Consider the following 19,583-nt stretch of genomic DNA (forward strand, 5'->3'; position numbering starts at 1 on the left):
ATTTGAAAGTTAAATCTGGAATCCACCAGAAAAGATGAGAAAACTCTCAAGGGTTTTGTTTATTCAATCATAAGCTGCCGACTGTTTGCTTACAATATTGTTTATATAGGAATATAAAACCCTAAAACATTATAATAAAAAACAAATTCTACTTAAAATAAAATATAAAATATAAGTGGCATGATCATGCAGCCAGTCAGCGCGATCATGTTGTTGTCCTCTCTAGCCTCTGGAGCTTTTTCCTGCTTTGGCATGATCATGCAGCCCTTTAGCATGCTCATGCTGTTTTCCTCCCTTCTTCTTTGCAGGCCTTTTCATGTCAAGCTTCTCTTCAAAATTCTGAGCCTCTTGTTCTACATCACTCATGTTGCCAATGGGCACCACAGCCAGACTTTCGGCTAAATGTTCTGATCCTTCACACAAACCTGGGAATATTGGGGGCTATAACAATCTATATGAAAGTGTTGTGAAGTTGAACTCAATGTACTTCAAGGGAGAGAGATGCAAAAATCTGTTACTCAATACATGGAGTTCAGCAGAACAGCATTGTCAAAAACTGAAGATTAATATTGATGATACAGAGCCCATTAAGTACTTCATTTGTAGTTACGAATGCTTTGAAAAATCTTTTAACAGAGACCGAGCTGCTTACTTCAGCACCGACAGTACTGTATATTGCAAAACTTGGAAAACTTTACTAAACAAGGCAACAGAATATATTGATGGCACAAGCCTGGGAAACGAAGGTGTTTTTGTTACCAAAACCTCATCTTTTGTTATTAGCGATGATCTACATGTGATTCCTAACAATCCTACTTCAACACTTGGAATACTAGAAAGTAGCGGAATTGAAAATTTTGCAGCTCTTGAAGAGAAGGATTTCAAACTTGGCTCCTATGAGGTATGATAAAATATATATTGCTTATGATCGTTTCTGCATATTTAACAGCTATCTAAATGTTTTATTTCTTTCTCACAATTTCTGGTTATCATTTTGATTTTTTAATATTCCTCAATTTGTTATTAACAGTTTAATCATCTGCTTGAGCGCTCATTCTCTTCAAAGACTCCATTGTCAGATATATATTTTGGCACAAATTGATGAATTCTCAAGTTCCACTTATCCAGTCTCCTATTCCTACAGAGTCTACTGACAGTTCTATAAAGATGTAAATTAAGATATATGTGCAGAAGTCGACTAACAGGATTTTGCTGGCTCATTGTTCTTCTGACTTTATAGACTTCCTGTTCAGCTGCCTCACCATTCCTTTAGGAAAAGTCCTCAGTCTGCTGACTAAAAATCAAGAGTCAACACTGAGTATTGAAAACATGCATCAGAGTGTATTAAATGTTCATGAATATCTAAGATCTCAGCAAGTGAAAGATATGCTGCTTAATCCTAAATTAGTTATGTATTATCTTGGTTCAAGTCATATATTCCCTCTTGACAAAGAACCAGATACAAACATGATTCTGAACAGAAGATTCGGTTTTGTAGACCGTTACTATCTGTCTAATTCCAAATCTTGTTATTCGAGTAAAGAATGGACAGATGTCAGTCCCAAGCATGAAGGATATGTGAGAGGGCCAGCGAAGTTCATGGTGACAGATGACTTGTTTGTTTCTCCATTATCATCAATGTCTTGTTTTAAATATCTCGACAGTCTGAAAGTGCCTCCGAAAGATATTGAAGAACAGGTGATCAACATTGGCATGAAAGAGGTATTGAAAAATATATCGCGACTGTACAACATATGTAGTTTTAAGTTGACAACTGTATAACATATTCTTCATTTTGGTGTAGGCTTTACAATTGCTGAGGGCATCTCTGACATCTACATCAGTTTTAAGCTAGGGCCTCAAGTTCTTTATACTGAAAACTCTGAAGCAGGAGACTTCAGGAGCCGACTCAAAGTCTAAGAGATCATTTAAGAAGCCAAAAGTAGAGAAATGAGGAATGCGCAATGAGACCAGACAAGTTCTCTCTTAGTCCACATGTAACCTGCAATTAATTGAAATTCTGAAAGCTACTGGTTAAAATTTGTAATCTGAAGTAATCAAAATCTTTTCAGATGTGCTTAAATTAATTTATTTTGCGCAGCTTTTTAATTTTTTTATATGCCCGTTACTTGAATTATGTAGTTTTCCAAAATTGTATTTATCAATTGACATTGTCCATTTTTGAAGCTTAAAATCTAGAATTTCGAAAGAGTGAAGATATTGTATGTAATCTCTACCTTCAGTATACATCATAGCTCTATAATTATACATAAGAACTTTAACTAACTTAACAGAATTATCCAAGTATATTGACTAACATACCCTTCTATTATTTACATTCCTCTATCATAATTCATAGCAGTGGACTTAGTTCCAATACCCCTTCAAATTGGAAAGAAAGGACAAGTTCAACACTCCCAATTTGCCAGGTAAGTATTGAAGTCGAGGAAGATCTGTTGGTTGAACAAGATTATAGATATATGATGGTTGAACAAAACTAGTGCACACTGCATCACGAATGAAGTGACAGTCAAACTCAATTTGTTTGCTGCACTCATGAAGTATGGGATTCTGTGCTAGCTGAATTGCAGAATTGTTGTCATAAAACACAAGCCTTTAAATCTTGAGTAAAGTGCACTTTGTGTACCTACACTTTAAGCAGGACACCACTTGCAATACTGAATTTTGAAAAACAGCACATGCAATATCGTAGTTAAAACCCTGTCACAAATTGTGTATTTCCGTTAAATCAATGTAACGTCGTTAATAAAGCTGAGGGTTATTTTGTAATTTAACCTCAGCAACCAGTCAACCACTGCTGCTTAATCAATGTCTCTCTCTTTTCATGCTGCCTCCTCTCGTCATTTCCGGTCCACTCCCCCTTCCACTTTCTCCTCGCTCCTTGTTCTCGGCCGCCACCATCGTCCACGGTGGGTCTTCAACACCCCCTCTTCAGTCTCTCCGTCAACTCCATCTGTCCCTCTCTCCTGACCTCGCTCTCGGCCACCGCAGTCGCGATGGTCCGGCTCGCTGCCGCCTTCTAACACCTAATTTATACTATCATTCTATTCCCTACTGTTTAAGCAACTTATTTATGCGTTCAATTTGATTATTACTCCACCAGGAACAAAAGCCCTAGATAGGTGTTAACCCTAATTACAAATTAAGAAACCCCAAATATAGGTATGTATATCTGTGTGGCTCTGAATTAATGAATAAGGCTGATGGGTGTTGGCGGGGTGTCACGTCGGCGAGGGCAGCGAGCTCGGCATTGCAGGTGGTTGTTTAGATGGAGAAATAAGAGAGATTGGGGGAAGAGATGGAGAAATAAGAGAGATTGGGGGAGGAGATGCCAAAATTCTTCTAAGTGGAAAGATGCAGAGAAGTGGATAATAAATAGGCAAGCTAATCATTCAAAAAGTAGCAATGTACAAACTCAAGCGATGAGAATGCAAGTTAAAAAATTGTGTTAAATTTTCTTCAGATTCTCCCATTTTGACCGATCATGGTTTAAAACCCAGCTAAGCTTCTCTGCACAGAAATGGGTTCTTCAACTGAATGTAGCTGTTGGAACTAGGAATTGACGAAAAAACCCTTAAAAAAGATAACGGTGTTAGTCTAAATTGACGGAGAGAATTTTGCGAGGGCAGCGAGCTCGGCATTGCAGGGTGTTTTCAAGAGTTCTGCACGAGCAAAAGTTTTATTTCTTTGTAGGAGAATTATTTGTCACATGTGCGATATCTGAACATGGTTCGGAATCGGTTTTCCTATGAACTTTGTAAAAAAAAAATGAACATCTCCTTTTTAAGTTTGAGGTTCCTGAATTCCAATTTCATTGCAGAACAGAACTACGGTATCCTGAAAACATTGAAAATAGGGTAATATGACCACTATGTTTAGCTATCGTTTCTTTTAATCAAGCTGGATTTGTAGCTTAGAATCTTGACTTAATTAACTTCAGAGCTACATTGCTACAATATAAGCCATGACGAATAAGATCAGTGCTCTTCTTTCGTCAGCTGCTTTTTCAACAGCAGGTCACTTGAAAATGCATTGGTTAAAGCTGCTGTGGACTCGAACGATGCCTTCAATATCTTCAATGCCTGGACCAGTATGTGAGCATTGGATTTGTTAAGAGATAATTATACTTCATCAAATCAGGAACAAGAAAGGTATAGCCAATTACCTCTTCCATGCCAATTCTGACCACTTGTTCCTCCACATCAGATGGATAAATTTTCAGTTGTTGCATAATCGATATACTAGCGATGGCTGAAAATGGCGATACAACCAAATCATCGGTTACCATAAACATTTCATTGCTCCTGGCGTATTCTTCTTCAAACTTTGGGTTTTTCAGTGTCAGAGGGGTGCACTTTAGCTCATAATTACAATCAACTCTGTACTCCACTAAGCAGCCAATGGACTCTGCATACCTCTTGTCACTGAGGCAATAATATAGAGGAGCTTTTGCTTCATTCAAACAAAATATCTGGTTTTTGCAGAAATGCAGTGGGGCTAGTTGAAAATTCAGGAGCATTTTCACTTCCTGTGATTTTATGTTGCATTTACTGTTTAGACTTGAAACACTTTGGTACAGATTTGATACACTGCCTACAGAAATATTCCCGCTCAATAGACGTGTGATGCCTCCTAATGGAATAGTGAGGAAGCTAAAGAGAAATTCCTCAAAGTTTTTCTCTGCTAGAGCAAACAGCACTTTGTTACTTGACTTTTGAACTATAAGTTTTATAGTCATTGCATCTTCTGTTGTCTCCCTATCTCTGCAAGTCTGAGTGTCAGCTAAGGAGCCTACTTTTGATTGAATTATGGCCACACGATCAGCGCCATCACACAAAAACGCTTCAGTCAGGGGAGATTCCTATTTTAATGAACATTTGAGCACATTCAGCATCTGAACTCAACAAGCCCAGTTAATAAAATTAAGATATTTAAAATAAGTTTAATCAAAAGCAAGAAAGTTATTTACTTCCCTCCTTTCTTTTTTGCCGAATGATTTACATACCTCTTTAAAGCCATAAAGTTCTTTCTTCAACTGTGTTTAAATCTTTGACCCTGCACTTCTTAAGTAGCTCAACGGATACAGTCAGTTGTTTAGGAAATACATACAGATCATCACTTACTATATAGGATTCGATCTCCCTAGCAAAAACTCCACCCTTATGTTGGACATTCTTGACATTTGGAGTGACAGACACAGTTATGCCTCTATTCATTAGCTTGCCACAGCTACATCTCGTAGTACAGTAAGTGCTTAAAAATGCAGAACTATTTCGGCTACAACCCCAATCTTCGCATATGAAATAGGTACCAGGAGCACTATCATCTAAGTTCAGTTTCAGTTGTAGACAGTCTGCTTCTGCTGAGTTCCTTGGACTGAGGAGCATCTGCTTGCATTCATCAGACCATAAAAGCCCGGAGTCCAAATTTTTGACACTAGTGTATAATGTACTAAAGCTCCCAATCACTCTTGACTCTGACTCTAGATTATTGTTTAAGATTCTAACGATAGTCCCCATCGGTAGTGTAAGGAAACTGAAGAAAGTGTCAATGAAATCACTTCCTGCTTCGGCAAACACTACCCTGTTTCTCTCTTTCTCTACAAATAATTTTAGCTGGAACTTGACTTGTTTCATTGCATCCAAAATATCACTGTGGTTTGCTTGTGATTCATGCTTGATGTTGTTCTGAAAATAAGATTTACATTATTTACATGCATTGATAAGTAATTATTTGAAGGCCTCAACTAGGGCTGCACATGGGCTGGGTTGGGTTGGTTTTAACCATTTAGGTAACCCAACCCATTTAGTTCGGGTCACAAAAAAATAACCCATTAATATCAAAAAAATTCTTACAACCCAACCCTACTACTTATGCGATGGGTTGGGTCGGGTTGGTTTGGGTTGAATGGGTTGAGCAAGCAAAAAAGTTTTCATAACAATTATATTTTCACAAGTTAAGTAGCTAACATTGACTCTAGGTGAAATAAAGTCCTACAAGTTAAAGAAAAGAGAAAGTCCATACTGCAAGTTAAAAGAAAGAAGTGCTGCTAATAACCGGTATTAGTAGTCTGTTAATCAAATATCAAAACATAAAGATCCTCAATATGAAAGGTATATCTGAATGTGCTATACTAAAAGAGTGACCATATTATTTATATGGATTGCTTATCACATCTAATAACACACCTTATTAACTTCCTAGCTAGATTGGAGTTTAACAACCAATTAGATGCAAGACTTAATACTACTACTATATATTAATTTACTCTTTTATAATACTTAGATCGGGTTGGGTTGGGTTAGGGTTTTAAATAGGTAAACTCTGACCCAACCCAATATAAACGGGTCAATTGAAAATTAACCCAACTAACCCATGGGTTTGGATGGTTCGGTTTGGACGGCCTAATTAAGGGTTGGGTTGGGTCGGTTTATGCGGGTTCGCCGACCCATGAGCAACCCTAGCCTCAACTTTATACAGAGGTACTGTTGTAAGATCATTTTAATAAATGATTATTACACAATTGTGAGAATTGCTAGAGTCAAACTATAAACATATTTCATAGCATGTAAACATTTATAAATTTCCATCAACGATATATAATTAAGTATTTCAGTTTTAACGTTATGGCACACAATTGGGTATAACTTAGCAATATCTCTTGCACTGCTGCATAAATAATTATTACACAATTGTGAGAAATTAATGATATAAAGTCAAACTATAAACATATTTCATAGCATGTAAACATTTATAAGTTTCCATCAACAATATATATTTAAGTATATTTAAATTTTAACTTCATGGCACACAATTAGGTATAACTTAGCAATATCTCTTGCACGGCTGCATTTTAGGTAATACCACAATATGAAAAAGGAAGAATAGATTACTGACAAGTTCAACAGGCCTCCGCGTACTTTCCAACCTAGGCATTTTCAAAGATTCACCTGATGAAATCGAAGCAAACATTAGTCAGATATTAAACAACATCAAAGCAACTGAAGTATACAAAAACAAAAATGAAAAGAAGATCTCATACCTCTCTTAATCACACTATTGCACCGGTTGGTTTGCTTTTTGTTTTTGGTTTTTCTCTTAAGCATCTTTCCCTTGGATCTGTCATTCATCCTGACAGGTGACTTCGCCAAAAATGTATCAGGCATTTTCACAGGTTCACGTAATATATGAAAATAAGAAGAAGAAACAGTACATCCTTTTCAAAGGTCACACATGTTTGGCATTCCAGTGTTTAATACACATGTTTCATTATAAATGACCCTTTGAACTTCTATTAATCTCTTTGGCTTATAATTAGCGCGGAGACATAACAAACATTGCATTTATCAATTCTATTTAGAGAAAAGTTCCTTGTAGACCACATTTATTTGCAGTCTTGGAGACCAACATCTTAGCGATTCATTGTTTATGATCTGACCGTTCTTATTAAATTTATTTTAGTACTTTTTAAATTATTTTTATTGGTTGAATATTCGATATACTGTATAAAATACGGTAGTTAAATTATTTTTTATCTATCTCCATACTCTGCGTTAGTTATGCACTTTATGTTCCTTGTTTACCCACTTCGTTGATCACCGATTTTTGATCTTCTTCTCCATCGTGTTACACCTCCATTTGTTAGTTTTGCACTCTATGTTCCTTGTTTGCCCACTTTTCATCATCGATTTTTAATTTTCTTCTCCATTGTGGTTATCACTTATTTTTAATTACTTGCAAAATTCTACTTCATAAATTGATTTATCATTTAACATGATACTTCCCCGCCCACACCTTTTGGTTTTCAAAAAATCTTGACCAATTTTTGATTAATAATTAAAAAAATTTATTTATCATTTTAGAAAATATAATCAATTTAACTAATAAAAAATCATTAATATATTTTAACTTTAAAAGTCATTAAAATATTTATTTTGCTTATCCGTTATATTTTAAAATATAGTATCATGTATGTTATGGACCATGATAGGGCCAAGTTTTGGCTCAAAAAGGTTGTGTAGAGTCTATCCAAGGCCTATGCAGAGCGTTGGCCAAGTTCTAGGGGACTCGAGGTGGATTGAATGTGGGTGAGGGTGGACCTAGATGGCTGATGACATATAGAGGTTGGTGATTTACCTTGGATGATGTCGTTTAGGTATAGTTTCTATTAAGTTGTATTTTTAAGTTTTATTTTACTGTTTTGTATTTGAAGAACTGCCTATATACTGTTTTGTATTTGAAGAACTGCCTATATATATACACTTTTTTTTCTTATCCATCAGAAAAGCAATTATGCCCCAAATTTTCTTAGATTTTTGGTTTGTTCTTGTTATGGGAAATATGTTGCTGGAAAAAATGGAATGTGATCTTCTTTCGACAAGTTTTACTAAAACTGTTGTTTAATTACATATCTCATATCATATTATAATAATATATATTATTTAAAACAACTTAAAACAATAAAATTAATGTGATCTTCTTTTGTTGCAAGATTCCACAGCATCTCATATCCAATTAAGATAATATATACTATTTAAAACAACTTAAAATATTATTAAAAATAAAATAAAACAACTTGAAACAAAAATATGTTAGATTTAGCCAACCATTTATAAATTAGTCAGTGTCATCTGAGCACAAAGTCTTACACATATATTCTATATTTACAAATCATTTTAGCCAACACTCTTGGAGAATATTTCTCGTGACTTTCAAAAGCTTCCATTAAATTTTTGTATTGCTAAGCTCTATAAGTCGTGTGGCTTGTACAGTGCCTAAAACTAAATTAAATTCTAGTAGTATCTTTTCTACATATTATTATATATACTATCTAAGGTAAACAAAAAAAAAGTAATAGATGACTTCAAGTTACTTTTCAAAAAAGTACAAATATGCAAACCGTTTCTCACAAAAACGTATAAGAGTCCCTAGCAAGATTTTGTACAAAAAGAAAAAAGTTGGTAGCAGCTGCGTAAACACACCAGCATCCTCATAAAAAGCCAAAGATCCAGCTAAATAGCTTTGAAATTTGCAGGAAGAAGACAACTCCCTCATTTAATCTCGACGTTTCCATCTGTAACTCTCCTCATATCTATATGCACACACGTCTCTCTCTTCCCCACAATTTACTTGACAATCTTGCTCTTTTGTAGTCGGCATCTTTACTCCCATTCAGTTGCCAAATTTTATTCAATTGCTTGGTCATGGATTCAGCCGGAATCACAAATAATGATAGTGTCAGTGCTGGTGGTGTGAATCAGAGGGAGAGGTTTTCTGTGGAATTGACACCCGGCCACACAAATATCGTGTCATTAAAGAAACTAAGGCGTGAGGCTGGTGAAGTGGTGTCCGATGATTCTTTAGAAGAAGAAAACGAGGCAGTGAGTTTAAACACTAGCAAGTTTGATTTTTATTTGTTACTTCTTCGAATGTGTTCTATGTTGTATTGGTGGTTTTATTAAGTTGAATTTTGTTAGAAATTATTGTCATATGTAATAAGTAAGGTCACATTATTTTCATTGATCTTGCTTGTTTATAATCAAGTGATTTCAAGGTTGGAACACTTGTATATATTGTTCGTGCTTGTTTGTTTTAATTGCCTATTGAGTCTATTATCCAATTAGTATTTTGCCCAGTAAAATGTCATTAGAAGATTAACAATGAAGGTGGATGATTTTCCGTAAAAAATTGAGTCTACAACATCATTTGTATAAAAGATTAGTTACTTTTTTGAAAGACATCCTATATGTTTTATATAAACCTAAATTCTATATGCATTTATCACGGTAGAGTATAATTCAAGTGAGTTGATCAAACAAGGTATGTTTTCATGTTTCTAATATGTATATATATATATATATATATATATATATATATATATATATGCTTTGCGTGTGATTGATTGCTAACTAATCTTTGTTATGTAAATTTAAATATTTCATAAAACCTATATAATTTTGAGAATTGTTCTCTAGCCTATTTGAATGTGTATGTATGTCGGGGTGGTTTAAATTACTTTGATTTTGTTTTTCTCTATTGGATTTATCCCATCATCTTCGCCAATTATCCTAAAAAATACTTTATCACCTACATTTTTCTTATAATTTCGCCTTTAAGTTCCTTCCTTAATTAGACACTAAAAATACTCTATTTATGATAGTTTTCTATATAATTATTTTATAACCAACTTAGGTGATGGTTTGGTCCGCCGAGTTATTATAACACAATAGATCAAAATTTGTTTGAGCAGAGATTTATTAATCAAACACTAGTGCGTAATTAATAAGATACATATAAATGACATTCTTGTAAAGACTAAATGAAGATCACCACAAACAACATCGGATATGTATTTTATTTACATTGGTGAAACGGGTCTAGGTGACTGAGTTTTTTAACCAAATGAAAAGTGAAAAATGATATTCAAGTTTGGTTCGAAAATAAACAAGTTTGTTAATGAGTAATTAGACTCGAGATGAAGTCAAGCCTAGGGAGTTAAATTTGAGCCGAGTTCGAATAGAGTCGTCAACCAACAATTTATATGTGTTTTTTACTCGTATAATTTTTTGTCTTGCAAATTATATCAAAATCAGATGCTAGTATATATCTAATTATTGTCATAATATTGTAATCAGAAACTCATGCCTAACATGTAAAGTGAACATGTTCTTTTCTTATCCGTAATTTTTCTTTTATGTCAAGTTTTAACAATAATAATGGGTCAAGCTTTGCCCATACCAGTAAAATTAACAAAAAAGGTTTTTTTGGTTCGTTCAAGATCATGTTCTTTTTGTAGAAGAATGGAGCAGAACTTACTTAAACAATCCGAGCTCACGTTTTGTTCTTGACGGGCTATGTTCATTGGCCACAATAATTGAGTGCACCCACCCCAAGCCGGGATATGAAAATCGAAGACAAATTTCAAAGACTAGAGGGAAAAGAATAACATATGTCTAGTTATTACTCATCTTGTTGGAGTGACAAAATCCAAATTAATTAGTAAACAATTAACTTCACTAATTCTGGGATTTTGAGTGGTGATCAAAAATAAATATATATGCCCGGACTTAGTCCAAAGCATTAAATATTTGAATAATATATATTGAATCAATGCCATCTTAGGTAGTCCAATCAATGATATTAGAGCTATTCTATGAGCTCTTGGGATAGGTCGACGAGCAAGGCGGCTAGTTTATTGTTGTCTAAGGTTAATTAAAATGACTTATGGGGAATTTAATTCATAGTTAAAGAGTCTGGTTAAAGGGAATCAAGATCTCAAACCTATGTGTAGGTGGTTGGATTAGCAATTTTGTTGTATGAAACTCGAACCTCATTCTTACTTGGTTTGTAAATCATTCTTTCCACAATCTTGGATAACTATATGCTCCATATGCTTACCCCTGATTGTTATTCTTGATTATCATTCCCACCTACCTTCCAAAGGTTCCTTAGTAAAGCCACGTAGCTGTAGCTTGTTATTGCGTCTTTTAACAAGCAATCGATTTGTGAAGTGAGTAATTATTTTGATTAGGATAACTTGTTATATGTGTGCTATGAAGTAAATTAAATTTGTGGTGAGATTGGAAATAGAAACTCACGCGATTAATTTCTTCAATTTCTTAACTGAACATTTTCCAAACCTATTTTGTAGTGGTATCATCAGGCTGATTTATTATTTAATTATATGCAGGAAAAGTACATCTTTGCAATAGTACCAAAAAACAAACGAAGTGGTGCATTACCAAAACAGAAAAGAAGTGGTGCACTCCCGGTCCGGGATACAGTGGCCCTAAAGTGAGATCTTTACCTCTATTAGTTAGCAGTATCAAGAAATGTATTTAAGTGTTTGTTGCTATGAAATATGTAAAGTTAAGCTGCAACATGGTTTGATGATTTTATGTGTCACGAGTACTTCATATGCTTAAACAACAGTAAAATTAATTTCCCTTGTTACTGGGTCCTTCTGGTTATTTAGTATATCCCACATTTTTGGCATATGAATTCAGTTGGGTATATGTGAAATGATGAATACAATGAGTTGAAATAGTTGAATTGGCCCGTCAATACTTTTCCAGTGCTCTGTAAAACATTTATTAACAAAATAGCTTGCGAAAACAGTGATAATGTAATATGTAAGAGATTTCTGTTCTTCATCTAGATTGCTTAAAGTCACTGTTTGTTCTGTTTTAACTATCCCATCTATAGCTAGATAGTTCCATTACCTTCCTTGATTTTTACAGATGTTTTTTTAGCTAGACTCTTGTCACCTAACCATGGTGAATCCATTTACATGTTTCCTGTTACAATTTCTCTCTAGCTCACTTTGAATTGTTGCTTTGTCTACATCATTTTTCTTGATTCATTGATGATGTTAATTTCTTGTGTCTACCACGGTGATTTAATTATATTAGCGAAGCTGATAGTTATACTATTTGTAAACCCTATTTCTCTTCTACAGTATTGGAAAAAACCAACATTCTGAATCATCAAATCTAAAAGACCCTGTTCAGTTGGAAAACAAATCTAAAGATAAGGGAAAGAAGATTTCAAGTTCTGCAATTTTGAAATTTCATGATGATAAGTCAACACAGCATGAACGTTCAATGAGCAAACAAGTTGAGCAAAGACTAGAGGTATTATGGAATTCCTAATTTAATACGTATATTAAATATTAATGTTTTGTCAAGTGTGTATCAATAATCTATTCAAATATGTCAGCCTTACATAAGATCTAGGTGATCTGAATAGCCATTTCGTTTCTAAATATTTCATGTTCTATTAATCTTGTACACATTTATTCTGAACGGTAGACATTTATAGACCAATCTTGAAACTATCTAGGAGTTGTGCAACTTTAGTAATAAAATTATTGTTGTAATACTTTTTATCTTTGTATTGGCTGCATCAAGAACACAAATTCAAATATTTTATTAGAACACTTGGTATAAAATTGATAAATTGTCAACTAATTACACTAAAAAATGAAGCCAAATTTAGTTTATCAAACTTAGAAAGAGCTATTTAAGACCAAGTTCTAACCATCAATCTTAGAAAGAATTATTAAATATATACATTGTAAAGAGGAGAGAATTTTTGTATACATAGAAGCGTTTCTTTATAATAATATTGAAGTTTACAAATAATTAATACGTGCAGATAGTTAATGGCGGAAGACAAAAAGGTTTGTACTTACACATTGTAATCTTGTCATACCAGATACGATAATGTTAACCTTTCCTATAAAGCCGCTACGAATTGGATATGTATGTGAACAATTAAAAAATCAAATTTCAATTTATCTTTGTTAATTATGAAGATTCTTAATTTATGGAAATCGATTTAAGATATAGAAGTGAACTTGCACAATTGTCAACTATCACTTTTCCAAATTTAACGAGTAAATACCCAAATCGATATTGCCATTCAATATTGTATTAAGTAGCCGAAGAGTTTTCATTCGATTGTGAATTAGATTTTCGTTGTATTGATATTAATATAATTCTTAAATCAACTTTAGCTTAACTTCTATAAATTTAGGGTCTCTCATTACTGTTTTTCTCTGCTTTGATGGTTCACAAATATTTATGCGGCAAGCTTTAAGTGGACTTGTTCTTCCATGGAAAATTATTTGCTTTGATCAGTTTATGTCATCAATGATATTTCCTATAAATTCGGCAGAGAACAACATCAGAGCACTTGACAGAAGCACCTAAATCAGGTGATGATGGTCTTGACAGGTCAATCTTGCAGCTAGAGAACTTGGTTAAACTTTGTGAGTTTCCCTCTTTTCTTTCTTAACTAGTTGTTTACACTTGGAGTATACACTTGGAGTATTTTTGTTACTTTTATATATATAGTGATTGACACTTTGCACCCAAGAAGTTTAGGCGCTTTTTTGATTTGGTCTCAAACAATTTTTTTCTTCAACACACAACCAAATGTTAGAAAGCGCTTCGATATGCACCCTTTGACCATCTTCCGTCAAGTTGACTGTTAAAGTTAACAGATGTGGGGTTTACACTTTGCACCCCATAAGTTTAATTTTTTTTCATGAATATTCTGAAACAAAGCACCTGAAAAAAGATCACCTTACTGCTTTATGTTTATGCAGCACTTCCTGTACTTGAATTGTGTATTAATCATTTAGAATTACTACTATTATACCATTTGTCCGGTCAAAGAAATTGCAACACAGCAGCCGTGATACTAACACCTGGATAGGTAATTTTGCAAGTAAGTACCTCAACCATGTCATCAGTCCTATTATCATATGGTGATGAGACACCACATACACAGGAGATCTTTGGCCTACTCTCTCTTTCTGAATCTAACTCATACTCTTCTTCCAGCATGCATCTGAACCAAATAGTAGAATGTGTGAATGAAAGGATCATTTAAACAGAGTGGAACAAGAAATAAAAGAATCGAAGGAAAGACAAATTGTTTGTAATTAACCTACAGTTTTTCTTAATATATATGTTATTTTCCATTCAATCAATAGACAGTGGTATCTACTTATATCAAATAAATAATAAAACTCACGCGTAAACGTCATCAATAGCTTTCACTACATTTTTATTTCCATCAACCCTTGCTGCGGCACTTGTTGATGGCACTGGAAAAACTTCTGGGGTGCAAAGTGCCAATCACTCTTATATATATATAGGCTAAAGGGATAGTTATGTTTCATCTACAGCAAAGGCACCACTTACACATGTGCAAGGGCCAGATGCTATAGAAAAACAATTGTCTCCTGAGCTCAAACAGAATCTTGCAGAAGTTGCTAGGTCAACGGTATGGAAATTTATTTTGAGTATGCTTGAGTATTCAACGGTTTATTTCATGTTACTTATCTCAAAGTAGATAATTTTTTGCAACTTCTTGTGCCATATCCGTTGGGGAAATTGTAGCAACTAATTGAGGGGGAAATATCTGAAGAATTGATAAATCGTCTTATGGGCATTCTTGGGAATTACATCAAGCGCAAAACTTTGAAGGTACTCATTGTTCAGTAAATAATCTTTTGACCTTTTTGACCTTTTGGTCTTTTTCTTTAGATACTTTTTAGATGTGCACGAATGCAGATAAGATATTTATATATTTTGTTAATAAGTCAAATGTCAAGGTACCAAACAAAAAAATCCTAAAATTTTAGTTATGATAATATAATATCTTTTATTTAATAATTATTATTATACTTTAATGAATAGACTTTTCATATTGGCAAGGAGCATAATTTTGTAACTATCTGTTTTAATTTTTAAGCTCAACTTTAATTTATGAAACAACTCTATAAATATCTATTACGTTTTAAAATATAAACAAATAAAGAGCTCCTTTTGATATTATTAGGCAAATATATTTTAATACAAAACTAGATTCAACTTTTGTCTTTCACAAGATTGTCATAAATACGAAAGATGTTGTGATAACCCTGTTATGAAAAACGCATACTCGACTGAGAATGAAGCCACATCACCAACGTAATTATTCATTTTAATTTTTAAAATTTAAATAATTTAATTGAAAAAAAATTATTTAAATGGTGCCTTGACAAGCCCATAAGCTAGTAGTAAAAAGTGAGTTGCCGAGGATTCATAGTAACCATTTTTGGTATGCCAAAATATTAATTAGGACTCGAAACAAGCTTCCGTCTAAATAACAATTTTGTGTTGGGAGAATGGAATAAAATATTGTAATGAGTGAAAATAATGGATGCAATAAGTAATGGGATAGGGAATGAAGAAATTTTTTACATTTAATCATTAAGACTTTCGAATCTCATTGTAGCACCTGTATAAAATGTTGAGGAGGAAAAAAATTAGTGGGGAGGGTGACCCGAGGAGTGTAAATTTCTAGCTTTATTAAACCGAATGGAATCTAATTTTTATTCTCAACAAAATCCTGAATAAAAATTTGTTTAAATGAGGATATTAATATTGAATTCACTGACATAACAACTTGAATTTAATTTATATTTATTATAAAAATCATAAATGTTCGTATATAATATAAATAGACCATGAGTTGGTCTTATGATCCTTAGAAAAAATGGGTGGGTGAGGAAAGAAAAAGATTAGATAGAGATATAATTGATTGTCACAGGCTTAATACAAGCATTGCTGTTCGTGGTGGCTATGTTTCAACAGATTTTTGTAGAGGTAGGGGCGTTGTTGAATTTGTTGTGTTACCTCTTCCTCCTACATACTACACTAAATATTTATCATGTCTTTAGATAAAAAAAATAACAAACTTTGGAAGGGAAAAATAAAATTTGTGATGAGGATACTTACACTACAAGAAAAGCGGACAAAACCGACCGATCACGGTGGTTGCACATTTCTGACCGACTTACCGACCAAACCGACGTCAGTCAGAAAAGATGGGGTCATTTGCGACCGCCGTCAGCGACCGCCCTAAATCGGTCGGTTAGGTGTGGGTCCCGTTTACTAATTTTAACCACCATATCCATTCAGTTTCATTGTTAAATCTAACTTCTGGTGGGAGGCATCAACTTTGGAAGTCCTGCACATGGTTGCACTTTATGTCTTCCAATTAGGCCGTTCAGTCTCTAAATATTTGATTTCAGATATTATTTTCTGATGCTTACGATAGTAAAGGATTAATACATTAAATTAATACTAATTTAGGGAATAGATATCAGCATAATATATCCTAATTGGCTTATTATAGATAAAATTGAAGAACATTCTAAATATTGGCTCCACATAAAACATACGATGCAAATTTACTATTATACCTACAAAACATGTATATAAAGTAATTGACACTTGTAAAGAGAGGTGTACCACATGTAGAATTGGCAAACGATGTGTTGATGTAGGATTGAAAAAAAAATTGGTGACTTAATTAGTGTGCATATATTTTCTACTTTCTTACAAACGTGAAAATCGATCCTTCTGTAGTGACTCTTGTTTCTGTGTTTTTTGCTCGAATTGTCTTTCATTTACAGAAAATATTGAAGGAAATGATCCTTGAGGACGTATATGCTAGAAAAACAAAATGCAGTGATTTCAAACAGACTAAGAAGGATTTGGTCGAAATGATCAGACATCAGGCTCCCTCTTCGAACGTCAAGGTAGGTTGTAAGTTGATATTATGCAAAGAAGACTCTAATAAGACATCCACATGTGCAGTCATATATCGTGTGATACAGTATTCTAGTCATCTGATAATTAACCTTTCGCCCATAATAGTAACTAGCTTGATTGAAGATGACTAATGACTTGCAGGAATTTTCTACTTCTGAACATAGCACAGGCACATATGGTATGGGCCATCAGTTAGAGGATAAGTTATTTGATGTGTATGACACATTTTGTCAGGTACAAGTTCTAGAAAAATATATAATATTAACAAGCACAGGGACTTCAAAAGATATTAGCAATGATAATGACATTATTTATTTTGCGGTAGCAGGGTTCTTATAAAGATATGGCTCCCTCTTTGATCAGAAAGCTGTATGTGGAGGTAGACAACGCTATTAATCTTCTGATAATTTATTTTTTTGAATAAATCTTCTGATAATCTTCTTCAGTTTTTTCCCTTTTTGGCATAATTCTCATGCATAATGGAACTGGTGAGATATTGTGATTTCAGACATCTTGTATAGTGTATGCTTTATTTTGCTTACGAATAAAAATGACTACATTCCTTATTTCACAATGTGTTGGAAATCTCTAAATATTAACATGTTTATGAAATCAGGATTCAAAGTATCCTGTTTACTTCAAAATATAGGTATGTAAAGAAGCTGATAAAGATCTGAGTAAATGCAGTAAAAGAAATCATAAAAAATTGGTTAGAAGTGAATATCTGATCTGCCAATTTCTCAACCCCTTCAAATAAGTTGCAACTATAACCAAGCTTGTAGTCGGCCCCTTGACCTATCTGTCAATTATAAATTACAACTAAAATATGTCTCCAGGTGCAAATTTTTTGAGGGTTCAATTTTATAATTTTATCAACTTCTGTTTCTGTGGTCCAAGACTTTTGATGAGTTTTACTTTCGGATGGATCAGTTCTAAAATTATTCAACTCTTTGGAAAGTAATTTGATGTGGATGTCTGTATGTAGATCGCTATCACATATAAATAGAAAAGATTAAAATTTAATTTTAGGTGTTTATGGTTCTTACTGGTTTTCTATCCATCAGCTTTCATTTGCCATTTTACTAAAGGATACAAGCAAATTATCCCTGCCTCAGACTTCATTTGGTAAATGAATCGCTGAAAAGATGACTTAAAGCAGGTCACACTTTCTGAATGGTTTTTCGAATTGGAAGTTCCGTATAATCTTGTTGTTTCAGTTTTTAAGTGTGGTATATTTTCCATTAATTTCTTATCTGGCTTTGTATATAATCTAAATATTACTCAGCGGATTTGCTTGCTTTATTTCTTAAATTGGTATCTTCATGATCTGTACTAAAAGGTTGAGTCCTTTATGCTTTACAGTTAGCAGAATTGTGGCCCAAAGATACCATGGACCCGAATCAAATACGGGAAGCAATTTGGCGAGCTAGGGGACGTAGAATGGTACTTGACAACAAGGAAGTTTGATGTTCATTTTTTTTTTATGTATTGCATGTCATTATTGACTCTTATGCTCCAGATTTCATCCTTTGCATAGAGTGTTTGTGGACAATATCTTCTGAGATCTACAGGCTGTTGGCCATCGGTTCAAACTGGAGTTGTCACCAATGACACCTGCAGCAAAGAAGACGTAGTCTGCCATTTGTTAATTCAATCAAGTTATACATCAATAAAATCATCATTGTCTTGGTTTTCCCATTTGACAACATATGAAAATATGTCGTCATATGACAGAGGAGTAGTCTACAAAACCGATCTATAATGTATGCTCAAAGCAAAAAAAAATAAAATTATAAACAGAAAAATATTTTAACTCGATAAAGCTGAAATTATACTAAGAAAAGAGAACTGCAAAAGACAATCGTAGTAATATTTGTCATATCTTACTAGAACCGATAATAAATGTATTTTTTTCAACCACAAATTTTTTAAGTCTGTTACTTGTATTCCAAGTGGTGAAACCTGGTTTCCTTTAAAAAAATGTGTTGAAAACGGATTGTTAGCGAATATAAGAAAATGCTAATGACAAAAGATGTAGCAGTCTCAGTATAATTATGCTTTTTTTACCGTCATTCACATGTCGGTGGAATAGACTATAATGCTTTTTTGGTAAGCTTCAGCTATTCTTACAATTTTCGTGCAATATTTCTAGTTCTCAGATAATTGTTGTTGTAAGGATAGTTATCAAGGCATAGCCCCACCGATAAAATACTAAAAGGAATTGATCTCCACATTTTTCAAAAAAAGCTACTAATTATGAATAACTAAGGGTACTGTGCACTTTATGTACCTGTACTTCGATCGTGACACCAGTTTCAATATTGGAGTTTAAAAAAAATTAATTGAAATACCTAACATTAAAATTTGTTACACGATGTGCAATCCCGTCTATCCTAATTAACTTTGTTACATTTTTTGGGATATTAGGGTCTTTTCATTCGTCTAACTACT

The 19,583-nt window shown here is 33.6% G+C and overlaps 3 protein-coding genes across 3 annotated transcripts; 2 read left to right on the forward strand and 1 right to left on the reverse strand.

Moving 5' to 3' along the window:
• The first annotated feature begins 373 nt into the window (after window positions 1-373).
• On the forward strand, window positions 374-1,855 carry LOC108217113 (uncharacterized). The gene is made up of 3 exons (XM_017389962.1): window positions 374-901; window positions 1,192-1,722; window positions 1,805-1,855. Exons 1-3 carry the CDS (start codon window positions 374-376, stop codon window positions 1,853-1,855), a joined length of 1,110 nt encoding a protein of 369 aa, XP_017245451.1.
• Window positions 1,856-3,998: 2,143 nt separating this feature from the next.
• LOC108217114 (uncharacterized) lies at window positions 3,999-7,187 on the reverse strand. The gene is made up of 5 exons (XM_017389963.1): window positions 7,064-7,187; window positions 6,919-6,971; window positions 5,145-5,708; window positions 4,187-4,882; window positions 3,999-4,103 (listed from the first exon to the last, which is right to left on the reverse strand). Exons 1-5 carry the CDS (start codon window positions 7,185-7,187, stop codon window positions 3,999-4,001), a joined length of 1,542 nt encoding a protein of 513 aa, XP_017245452.1.
• Window positions 7,188-9,224: 2,037 nt separating this feature from the next.
• LOC108217116 (ubinuclein-2-like) lies at window positions 9,225-18,766 on the forward strand. Its single transcript, XM_064092143.1, has 10 exons — window positions 9,225-9,421; window positions 12,479-12,653; window positions 13,699-13,792; window positions 14,717-14,814; window positions 14,931-15,017; window positions 16,994-17,119; window positions 17,274-17,366; window positions 17,461-17,511; window positions 18,495-18,575; window positions 18,704-18,766. The coding sequence occupies exons 1-10, from the start codon at window positions 9,225-9,227 to the stop codon at window positions 18,764-18,766; spliced, it is 1,065 nt and encodes a 354-aa protein (XP_063948213.1).
• Window positions 18,767-19,583: the final 817 nt, after the last annotated feature.

This window comes from Daucus carota, chromosome 4 (assembly GCF_001625215.2).
Source record: "Daucus carota subsp. sativus chromosome 4, DH1 v3.0, whole genome shotgun sequence".
NCBI lineage: Eukaryota > Viridiplantae > Streptophyta > Magnoliopsida > Apiales > Apiaceae > Daucus > Daucus carota.

Excerpts from the sequence above, each read along its gene's own strand:
- LOC108217113 (XM_017389962.1), top strand. The coding sequence starts at position 374 with ATGGGCACCACAGCCAGACTTTCGGCTAAATGTTCTGATCCTTCACAC. Across the intron at positions 902-1,191 it reads TCAAACTTGGCTCCTATGAG|AAGTCGACTAACAGGATTTT; the intron begins GTATGATAAAAT and ends ATATATGTGCAG. Across the intron at positions 1,723-1,804 it reads TCAACATTGGCATGAAAGAG|GCTTTACAATTGCTGAGGGC; the intron begins GTATTGAAAAAT and ends ATTTTGGTGTAG.
- LOC108217114 (XM_017389963.1), bottom strand. The coding sequence starts at position 7,187 with ATGCCTGATACATTTTTGGCGAAGTCACCTGTCAGGATGAATGACAGA. Across the intron at positions 5,709-6,918 it reads CGCGGAGGCCTGTTGAACTT|AACAACATCAAGCATGAATC; the intron begins GTCAGTAATCTA and ends TCTTATTTTCAG. Across the intron at positions 4,104-4,186 it reads TCAGAATTGGCATGGAAGAG|GCATTGAAGATATTGAAGGC; the intron begins GTAATTGGCTAT and ends ATACTGGTCCAG.
- LOC108217116 (XM_064092143.1), top strand. The coding sequence starts at position 9,225 with ATGGATTCAGCCGGAATCACAAATAATGATAGTGTCAGTGCTGGTGGT. Across the intron at positions 9,422-12,478 it reads GTGAGTTTAAACACTAGCAA|TATTGGAAAAAACCAACATT; the intron begins GTTTGATTTTTA and ends TCTCTTCTACAG. Across the intron at positions 17,512-18,494 it reads TCAGAAAGCTGTATGTGGAG|TTAGCAGAATTGTGGCCCAA; the intron begins GTAGACAACGCT and ends TATGCTTTACAG.